General features: G+C 38.6%; 1 protein-coding gene and 1 pseudogene across 1 annotated transcript; both read right to left on the reverse strand.

Annotated features, from left to right (window-relative positions):
• Nucleotides 1-4,093: 4,093 nt before the first annotated feature.
• Nucleotides 4,094-9,746, reverse strand: LOC149202757 (uncharacterized). The gene is made up of 4 exons (XM_089401682.1): nt 9,500-9,746; nt 5,446-5,504; nt 5,230-5,285; nt 4,094-5,105 (listed from the first exon to the last, which is right to left on the reverse strand). The coding sequence occupies exons 1-4, from the start codon at nt 9,744-9,746 to the stop codon at nt 4,094-4,096; spliced, it is 1,374 nt and encodes a 457-aa protein (XP_089257808.1).
• A 101-nt stretch (nt 9,747-9,847) lies between these two features.
• On the reverse strand, nt 9,848-11,036 carry LOC149202758 (uncharacterized; annotated as a pseudogene).
• Between the last annotated feature and the right edge of the window lie 392 nt (nt 11,037-11,428).

The raw sequence follows: 11,428 nt of genomic DNA on the forward strand, positions 1-11,428 counted from the left end.
TCATCAATGTGGGGAAGAGGGTGATGATTTTTCACCGTGATTTTGTTTAGTGCTCGATAATCCACACACATCCTCCATGTACCATGTTTCTTTGGCACTAAGACAATCAGTGAGCCACATGGAGAAGTACTCGGTCTGATGACCCCTTGGTCCAATAGTTCCAACACCTTCTTTTTTATCTCCTCCATCTCAATGGTCGACATCCTGTACATGCCAATATTTGGTAAAGGAGCGTCATGCTGCAAATGGGTCTCATGTTGGATTTCCCTCTTTGGAGGTAATCCCATTGGTTCTTGAAACATATCATCATAGTTAGAAATTAATTCACATATTCATTTTTATGCAGATGATCACAACCCTCGAAAGCATCGGATAATTCTACATCTTTTCCCCTTACAATCGTAAGCATGCAACCCTTACTGGAATTCACCAACCTCTTCATTTTTCTAGAACTTACAAGGCTAGCATTGATTTTAGTTTGATGAGCCCTTAAAATATATTCTACGCCATCTTTTGTGATTCGGTATTTGTTTTCATGATGAAAGAAGATTTCCTTTCTATCATATAGGTATGGACTCCCTAACACCATGCCACAGATATCCAATGGTATCACATCAAGTTTTACCTCAACCACTAACTTAGAAGCAATCACAAATTTAACCTTGCACAACTTAGTTACATTCAGTTTTGCTTTATCATGTATCCATCCATGTGGGTAAGGTTTTGGATGTGGTTTGGTTTCCAAGCCTGGCTTCTTTACCAAGGACTCTGAAATTAAGTTTTTTTGGGATCTGGTATCAAATAGAGTTTCCACTTTTGTATGGTTTATGATAACTCTAATATGAAATAGCTCAACTCTATTTCATTCATTAGGAAGAGACTCATCTATTGACCTAGTGCTTTCATGTGATTTAGAATTAACATGAGGTGTAAGAGTACCTTTTGTTCCGTTGCTATGATCAATGCTTCATCTCGGGAATTGGATCCAAGGTCTTGCTGCATAGTTGCCACTATCTTCTGCTTACCTTTTCCTCCATACTTCTTTGGTCTCTTTTCTGGGTACTGTTTCCAGCAATGATTTTCATCATGACCTTCCTTTTTATAGTGATTGCAATAAGGTCTTTCTCCTTCATCTTTTTTGGTTGATGCCACCCTCTTCTCCTTTCCTTTTCCTTTGACATTGGGTTTTTCATTTGGAGGTTTGAAAGGTGGCTTCTTGAAATGATCATCTCTTTCATTTTTTCCCTTGTTCTCAAGATGAATTGCCTTCACACTAGCGAAGTCAATAGTAGTTGGTTCAAACAATAATAATGAATGTCTAAGGTAACTATGTAATGATCCAATATAATTAGTTACTACTTCAGGTGAGTCAAGTGCAATGTCCAAATTAAGTGCCTATTTTCTAAATTCCTCTATAAAGCTTTGAACATTCTGACCTTTGCCTGCCTTAAGTATTGACAATCCATTAAGGCTTTTTGTTTGTAACCCAAGGGATAGAATTGTTCCTTTAATGCAGAAATGAAACTAGGCCATGAGGAAAGAAGATTACCCTCGCTCTTAAATGCTTCGCAATTTGCTCTCCCACCAAACGTGAGAGGTGCTACTCAGCCGAAGAGAGGCTAGCTGAATCTTTGCCTCATCCTCATTGATCTGCTAAATCTTGCAGTAGATTTCAATCTGCCTAATCCAATTATTAAGATTTCCTGCATTACTTTCACCGTTAAACATGGGAAGATCAAATTTGACATCTAATTTAAATAAAGGTTTCTTTGATGCATCCTTTGAATTTTTATGATGATGGTGATGAGAGGAAGAAGAAATTTCACTCGTGGAAGGAGAGAGAGGGGGTTCTTCTCCACCATTTCCATGCATTGAACCTTATTCTTCTAGTTTTCTCTCTTCTGCTTTCTCCAGCCTCGAAAGAAATTGACCGACATTCTCTTCCATTGAATAGAAGGTTTTGTGGAAATTTCTCTCCTCTTCATGACGAGCCTCTTCATCTTCCATGTTTCTCCTTCGATGTGCACACTTCACTTCAGGATCGAAAGACTTTAGTTTCCCTTCACCTCTTCAGAGCCTGTTTCTTGTTAGCATACAAACAAGCAATTCACATCTAAAAAAAGACTTGCTCTAATACCACTTCATCCAAAATCTTTTGCTTATAGATGTTGTTATCACAAAATCAGTACTAAGGGCTGCAACCAAGCAAGATTTTATGTAACTCTTTCAACCAGACTTTAGACTAAGGATTAGCCTCCTTAGTCAGAGAGGGCTCTCTCACAGACTTTTGATAAGAATCAATCACAACAACAGATGGCTAACTCTTCACACTTTTATGAAAATAAAGTTGGTTGGAAATACAAAACAACACTTCTTCCATTGGGCTCATGGAGTCATACACTTTTGCAGTAAACTATTGATCACTTAATCATAGAAGCCAAGGCATATAACGTTTAACACTCAAAACATCTCTCCAAAAACTCAACTCATAAATAAGCACAGGAAGTCTGAGCACTAGGTGAATTCAGAGTGATTGCATATTTAGTGAGCTGTAAAATACATAAAAGATAATGACAAAACCACACATGTTCTGAGCCATAAACATATAATGAATCTTGGGAAGAAAAAGTAACTCTTGTATTACTGTCAAAGTCTTCTTACACAAGCTGATAAAAACTCTGTTTTTTTATAAAATCTCCAACCCCTATTACATCCTAATCTGATCCCTTTATAGGAATCTATTCCTCCCTCTCTAGAATGGGCTCGAAGGCCCTATTAACTACTCCTACATGCTATTTAACTAATTCATTAATTACAAACATGCTGAGCTGTAATTACACAAAATCCTAATCAAACTAAAACACTAATTTCATTCTCCTCGTATGCTTGATTCTTCTTGGATCCTTGACAGCTGTCCTCCTTCAGTTAGGCTGAGATGGCTGAGCTAAAGATACAAGGAACGCTGACTTTGGATACCTATTAGCGCTGATGACTCATTAATCAACCAAAAGATGTGCTTCTATTTTAACGGTCTCTGTCTCCCAACATTCTCCGAAAGTTCAGCAACATGTCTCAGCTCTTTTAATAACCCCAAGTATGGAATGCTGCCATGTTTCTGATGTGCTGTAAGTGGTATTGATAGACAGGTGTTTCTCTTCCTCAACTCCCGCTCACAGTATCACAATAGCTGCTCTTCGCTTAAAATCATCACCTACAGCAGTTTCGTAGCGCGCTACGAAACTGCTGTGTGATTCAAAGAAAACACAGTCTTCCTTTCATTCAAACCAAACTTACAATTGTCTGCGTTGAATCAGATACATTTTCAGTGTGATTCTCATTAATGCAAGTCATAATAATGAGCTTGACATCTTTGTTTTGGTGCCTTAAAAGATATGGCTTTACCAATCATGGATAGAATCACCGCATCTTGCATTATCTCAGAAGGTTACTGTTCCACCATAGATAACTAGTCCTCCATTTTCTGACTATTCATCATTCCAACAAATGAATAACCATTTGTAAGTAATCCTGTTCAGCTGCCAGGCTTCAAATTGTCATACATCCTCACTGCCCAGTTTATTTTGATTAATGTGCACATGAGACTTCAAATCTGTATTCATAATACACCTAACCCATTGCTTGGTTGATTTCACTTATCATGCATATCTGGCATAATATTAACATTCATAAGAAAACCAGGTTCTCTTTTGCCAGATTATAGTGTTCTGAGACATATTTTGACCCACCATGTTTACCAAGTGGCACTGGTACAGGCATGCCAAAATGCTCTGAGTTGACAACTTGCTGAGAACTAAGACTTGGCTCCTGAGTGATCTTAACAGGTAATAGTACATGACTCTGACCATCTACTGACTTTTGATTATTATCGGACTTCAAAATTGCATCCGAAATATCCCCTTCTTCTCTTCAGTCCTATTTAAAATTCCTGTGACCAGCTTCAAACAATAATGTTTCTTGGGAGACACAGTCATGAGCATGACACAGTGCTTTAATTTCTTAAAGTTTCTGAGAGGTAAAATCCAATCTCTTGGTATCCTTAGCATATCCTGTAACATCAACCTGAACAGCAAATTCATTTTGATCCTCTGTCTTTATCTATTGCATAGCAAATATAAACTGTGTCTATCACATTGTCCAGAATACGAACAAAGAAGCCGAGAATCACGAAAAGCACCAGCCACGCAAAAGCTGTCACATAATAGGCGTCCCTTCCAAGTGAAGTTGCAGCCTTTAGTATTATCCAAACCATCATGGCATAAACAAGAGAAACAACAAAGAAAATTCCAAACAGTAAGCGTGTGGAGACTGTTTCAACCACAACAACAGAAAGAAGATTTCTCCTCAGAAGCTCGTATGCCATCTTGGCAGAAAAGCAGTAGTTTTCCCCTGTTATTGCTGCGAAGTTGATTGTGAACTTATTCACAAACTCCATGGCTGACAATATGCAATTGAGACAGAAACCAAGTATAAAATTGAAAACCCCATGACCTGATGATCTACTAGTGGCTTTGCCACTAGTGCGTGCCTTTTCAACAACTGCTCGAATCATTTGCACCACTGCAAAGATTAGGCCTGAGAAACAAACCGTACCAAATGAAGGACCAAATGCATTCCTGACAGAACGTCTGATGGTTGCAGTTGAGGAGGTACCAGATACTTGAAAGTACCACTGTGCAACTGTACCACTGATTACATACACCTGAGCCTCAAACATTGTTGTTGCAGACCATATAATTGTGAAAATGGCTATTCCATAGTAGGCAGATACCCATGAGTCCTCTTTCCATACACAGCAATCAATCCTACTAACTCGCCCACATAAATATTCATACTCTTCAATCTTTGAATTGGGCATGACTTTACCATTCATACGGGCAAAGTAGAGGAAAACAATAATGGATCCCAAGTACAGAAAGAGCAATAAAGTTAACCCAGGTAAAACCAATAACAACCCCATGTTTCTTCTAAGAGCTTCAGAAGCAGTGCGAAGAATTCTAATTGTCAGCTCTATGCTGTCTCTGTTTGAATAGATGACCAAAAGAATGATCCCACATAATGCAAATATGAACAGAAATGCAGAAATCCTGAGAGCAAGGCTAAAAAATTCTTTGCAATGTTGATTGACTGTACAATGTGTGATGTCAAGTCAATCCGGCGATGCACCCCCGATTCTACGAATTTGACATAAGAAGCCGTGATGTATGAGACATTAGATGCCGTGCTGAGCTTTTCACGAGCTCCATTCCTTTCGGCTTTGGCATCTTCTGAATTATGGCATCATCTTATGAAGGCAGACAGAATGTGCATAAAATGTTTGAAGAATTAGCCATCTGAAGAGTCGGCATCTTATGAAGGCAGACGGATACGCAGAGACTGTTCTGTATTAAGGACATGAATAAAAAAACTAAAACACACAAGTAATACAGTCATGGCCATAGCCATCGCTTCTCGGCTTCTGCCAACAATATCAATCTCCTCTGATTCTGAAATGAATTTAACATTTCTCAATTGCGCCCTCCGTCCCCAATATAACAGGTATTCAATCATGAAGCCACGCTAACGCCTTAGAGGAACGTGTAGTCAAAAGAGTAAATGTAAAGAATACTCCTCCTTCAAAATCTTGCCATGTGTCATAAAGAGCTGCAAAGACAAGGGGCTTTCTATCTTGAAAATGTATATAGAATAGATGCTTCTTTGCTTCATCCCTTTTTTACTCGTAAAAACCTCATAAGCCAGTCAGCTAAAACCTCCCCGCCAATGGGAGAAACACCATAGCCTTCTGAAGAACATAACCATCATGGACTGCATACCGCATTCTTTGCTACTGCACATAAAAATCAAGAGCAATCTTAATGTTTTGACCAAGTTCAACATTACGTGAGCATGGATCCACACTTGCAATTATAATGCCATCAAGGGCTATTTTCATCCGCTCCGCAATACAAAGATCTAATGATGTTTGTCTCTCCTCGGAGAAGACTCTCATACTTTGTACTCAGTGATGTCCATAGAGATTTACACTGGTCTGGACCACGATCAATTCCATGCTTGAACAAAGATGCCGAAATCTCTTCCCAGATTACCTTTTCCTTCTCTGCTTTAAACCTATTTTCCATATTCCCACGCTTCTTAGTTGGAGATATAACTGACAAGTCTACATTCAATGTTTCAATGGGAACCTTGCAAAGATGTAATTTTTGGCACACTATCATCAAGGCTCCCAAGAACTTTGTGGTCTTTTCTGGATCTTTCTAACTTTAACTCTTTAGTAGTGATACCAGAAATATTTTCCCTAGCCATTACAATAACTTCTGGCCGTTTGCTACTGTACTTCCGTACCACCTTTCTAAGTACTGTAGAAATGGTTCGTTCTATATGAGCAATTGGGCAATTTGGAGGGCAGCTTGCCAATGCTACATGTGCAGCTTTCTATAGTGCTTCTAGAAGTTTCCCTTAAATATCTGTCATTTGCGCAATTTCGCAGCGCAGCCAATGCAAGGTCAGTGTTTTCGCTACGAAATCACTAAAACAGATGGCGCTGCTAAACTACTAACGGATTCATGTGCTGCAAAAACACGTTGTCTTTAAGTTAAGCTAAAAAATTTTACAACAGACTTTTCAGTGATAACAGCGGCTCCACTTGGGATAGTGTGCCCTTGTGGTGCACTAAGAACCTGCAGTTCCAGTGCCTTTTATTTGACAACAGAAATTTGCTTGACTAGCATGACTGTAGGAGAAAGAAAGCTATTTCTACTGAAAGATGCTCAGTTGACCTTGAGCTTATTTTGTATTTACCTCTACCTACCTACCCTAACCATTTCAACTTCTTTCTGCTCAATCAATATGAAATTTCCAATGCAGCCAATCATTTGTCTTATCTGACATTTGAGTCCTTTGACCGCATCGGAGTTCAGACCTAATATGATAGTCTGATGACCGCTGCCACTGAATTTGCCTCTGATCTTCTTTGAAAAACTGAAATACTGGAGAGTAAAACTCTTCCATGTAATCAGCTACAGGATCCCAGAATACATAATCAGCTTGGTTTTCCTTGTAACTTTCCAGCTATGCAAACTGATCTTCAACCACCGTGTTCAGTTCCTCAATAGTGAAAGAGAAAGGAACCAGCATTGTCTCCTTATGTTCTGCCATAAAAAATTTCTGAGAATAATGATCATGATCATGGAAACTGTATGCCTGAATTTGTCCTTCTAAACCTTCAATTTCTTTCTCAATGTCTTTGGCAAATTCATCAAAAAATTTCATCTTATCCTCTGACTTACAGTCAAAAGATTTTAGATATGAAGATAATGACAAAGAAAAAGATTCATTTGTTTCTTCTTTACTATGATCATCATTCCATTGTTTGAAACCTTCAACTGAGGGAGAGTTCACCACCACCTCTGACCTATCTATCCATTCCTCCAAGAACATAAGCCATAAGTCTTGAAATGACTTAACGGATTTGATAGGAAAACTTTCAATCCATTGTTTGCATTTCCCTTGAAGTGAATCATAGAATAACCTTATACAAACATCCTCATGTTTAACTCTCAGAAGCTCTAAAAATTCACAAAAATCTGATATATGATTCAAGGTTAAACTCAAATCTTCTCTGTTGTATTTGGGACCATTCCTTAGAAAATATGCATCCTTGGGAAAATGATTTGGGAAACCATGAATTCCTGAGAAATCTATGCATGCATACCTTGAACAAAGAATGACAGCTTCTGGGTCCTTCATAACTCCAGTGGAATCACCATGAATATATAAACCTTAAATTCTTCAACAATGGAGTCGCCAAGGTAGTTTTGCAGCCTTGAAAATCATTTTGAACTCCTGCTACCTTCAGAAATCCAATCTTCAAACTACGGAAATAAGTAATCATCAGGCTCCCGGCAGACGCACCAAAATGTTATCACAAAATCAGTACTAAGGGCTGCAACCAAGCAAGATTTTATGTAACTTTTTCAACCAGACTTTAGACTAAGGATTAGCCTCCTTAGTCAGAGAGGGCTCTCTCACAGACTTTTGATAAGAATCAATCACAACAACAGATGGCTAACTCTTCACACTTTTATGAAAATAAAGCTGGTTGGAAATACAAAACAACACTTCTTCCATTGGGCTCATGGAGTCATACACTTCTGAAGTAAACTATTGATCACTTAATCATAGAAGCCAAGGCATATAACGTTTAACACTCAAAACATCTCTCCAAAAACTCAACTCATAAATAAGCACAGGAAGTCTGAGCACTAGGTGAATTCAGAGTGATTGCATATTTAGTGAGCTGTAAAATACATAAAAGATAATGACAAAACCACACATGTTCTGAGCCATAAACATATAATGAATCTTGGGAAGAAAAAGTAACTCTTGTATTACTGTCAAAGTCTTCTTACACAAGCTGATAAAAACTCTGTTTTTTTTATAAAATCTCCAACCCCTATTACATCCTAATCTGATCCCTTTATAGGAATCTATTCCTCCCTCTCTAGAATGGGCTCGAAGGCCCTATTAACTACTCCTACATGCTATTTAACTAATTCATTAATTACAAACATGTTGAGCTGTAATTACACAAAATCCTAATCAAACTAAAACACTAATTTCATTCTCCTCGTATGCTTGATTCTTCTTGGATCCTTGACAGCTGTCCTCCTTCAGTTAGGCTGAGATGGCTGAGCTAAAAGATGGTTGGATACCTGTTAGCGCTGATGACTCATTAATCGACCAAAAGATGTGCTTCTATTTTAACGGTCTCTGTCTCCCAACATTCTCCGAAAGTTCAACAACATGTCTCAGCTCTTTTAATAACCCCAAGTATGGAATGCTGCCATGTTTTTGATGTGTTGTAAGTGGTATTGATAGACAGGTGTTTCTCTTCCTCAACTCCCGCTCACAGTATCACAATAGCTGCTCTTCGCTTAAAATCATCACCTACAGCAGTTTCGTAGCGCGCTACGAAACTGCTGTGTGATTCAAAGAAAACACAGTCTTCCTTTCATTCAAACCAAACTTGCAATTGTCTGTGTTGAATCAGATACATTTTCAGTGTGATTCTCATTAATGCAAGTCATAATAATGAGCTTGACATCTTTGTTTTGGTGCCTTAAAAGATCTGGCTTTACCAATCATGGATAGAATCACCGCATCTTGCATTATCTCAGAAGGTTACTGTTCCACCATAGATAACTAGTCCTCCATTTTCTGACTATTCATCATTCCAACAAATGAATAACCATTTGTAAGTAATCCTGTTCAGCTGCCAGGCTTCAAATTGTCATACATCCTCACTGCCCAGTTTATTTTGATTAATGTGGACATGAGACTTCAAATCTGTATGCATAATACACCTAACCCATTGCTTGGTTGATTTCACTTATCATGCATATCTGGCATAATATTAACATTCATAAGAAAACCAGGTTCTCTTTTGCCAGATTATAGTGTTCTGAGACATATTTTGACCCACCATGTTTACCAAGTGGCACTGGTACAGGCATGCCAAAATGCTCTGAGTTGACAACTTGCTGAGAACTAAGACTTGGCTCCTGAGTGATCTTAACAGGTAATAGTACATGAATCTGACCATCTACTGACTTTTGATTATTATCGGACTTCAAAATTGCATCCGAAATATCCCCTGTCTTCTCTTCAGTCCTATTTAAAATTCCTGTGACCAGCTTCAAACAATAATGTTTCTTGGGAGACACAGTCATGAGCATGACACAGTGCTTTAATTTCTTAAAGTTTCTGAGAGGTAAAATCCAATCTCTTGGTATCCTTAGCATATCCTGTAACATCAACCTGAACAGCAAATTCATTTTGATCCTCTGTCTTTATCTATTGCATAGCAAATATAAACTGTGTCTATCACATTGTCCAGAATACGAACAAAGAAGCCGAGAATCACGAAAAGCACCAGCCACGCAAAAGCTGTCACATAATAGGCGTCCCTTCCAAGTGAAGTTGCAGCCTTTAGTATTATCCAAACCATCATGGCATAAACAAGAGAAACAACAAAGAAAATTCCAAACAGTAAGCGTGTGGAGACTGTTTCAACCACAACAGCAGAAAGAAGATTTCTCCTCAGAAGCTCGTATGCCATCATGGCAGAAGAGCAGTAGTTTTCCCCTGTTATTGCTGCGAAGTTGATTGTGAACTTATTCACAAACTCTATGGCTGACAATATGCAATTGAGACAGAAACCAAGTATAAAATTGAAAACCCCATGACCTGATGATCTACTAGTGGCTTTGCCACTAGTGCGTGCCTTTTCAACAACTGCTCAAATAATTTGCACCACTGCAAAGATTAGGCCTGAGAAACAAACCGTACCAAATGAAGGACCAAATGCATTCCTGACAGAACGTCTGATGGTTGCAGTTGAGGAGGTACCAGATACTTGAAAGTATCACTGTGCAACTGTACCACTGATTACATACACCTGAGCCTCAAACATTGTTGTTGCAGACCATATAATTGTGAAAATGGCTATTCCATAGTAGGCAGATACCCATGAGTCCTCTTTCCATACACAACAATCGATCCTACTAACTCGCCCACATAAATATTCATACTCTTCAATCTTTGAATTGGGCATGACTTTACCATTCATACGGGCAAAGTAGAGGAAAACAATAATGGATCCCAAGTACAGAAAGAGCAATAAAGTTAACCCAGGTAAAACCAATAACAACCCCATGTTTCTTCTAAGAGCTTCAGAAGCAGTGCGAAGAATTCTAATTGTCAGCTCTATGCTGTCTCTGTTTGAATAGATGACCAAAAGAATGATCCCACATAATGCAAATATGAACAGAAATGCAGAAATCCTGAGAGCAAGGCTAAAAAATTCTTTGCAATGTTGATTGACTGTACAATGTGTGATGTCAAGTCAATCCGGCGATGCACCCCCGATTCTACGAATTTGACATAAGAAGCCGCGATGTATGAGACATTAGATGCCGTGCTGAGCTTTTCACGAGCTCCATTCCTTTCGGCTTTGGCATCTTCTGAATTATGGCATCATCTTATGAAGGCAGACAGAATGCGCATAAAATGTTTGAAGAATTAGCCATCTGAAGAGTCGGCATCTTATGAAGGCAGACAGATACGCAGAGACTGTTCTGCATTAAGGACATGAATAAAAAAACTAAAACACACAAGTAATACAGTCATGGCCATAGCCATCGCTTCTCGGCTTCTGCCAACAATATCAATCTCCTCTGATTCTGAAATGAATTTAACATTTCTCAATTGCGCCCTCCGTCCCCAATATAACAGGTATTCAATCATGAAGCCACGCCAACGCCTTAGAGGAACGTGTAGTCAAAAGAGTAAATGTAAAGAATACTCCTCCTTCAAAATCTTGCCATGTGTCATAAAGAGCTGCAAAGACAAG

Source organism: Pinus tabuliformis, chromosome 2_1, assembly GCF_031772625.1.
Source record: "Pinus tabuliformis cultivar Carrire ecotype Pingquan chromosome 2_1, CPIR1, whole genome shotgun sequence".
Taxonomy (NCBI): Eukaryota; Viridiplantae; Streptophyta; class Pinopsida; order Pinales; family Pinaceae; genus Pinus; species Pinus tabuliformis.

Excerpts from the sequence above, each read along its gene's own strand:
- LOC149202757 (XM_089401682.1), bottom strand. The coding sequence starts at position 9,746 with ATGACTGTGTCTCCCAAGAAACATTATTGTTTGAAGCTGGTCACAGGA. Across the intron at positions 5,286-5,445 it reads CGATGGCTATGGCCATGACT|AAGATGCCAAAGCCGAAAGG; the intron begins GTATTACTTGTG and ends GCCATAATTCAG. Across the intron at positions 5,106-5,229 it reads AGCTCAGCACGGCATCTAAT|GATTTCTGCATTTCTGTTCA; the intron begins GTCTCATACATC and ends CCTTGCTCTCAG.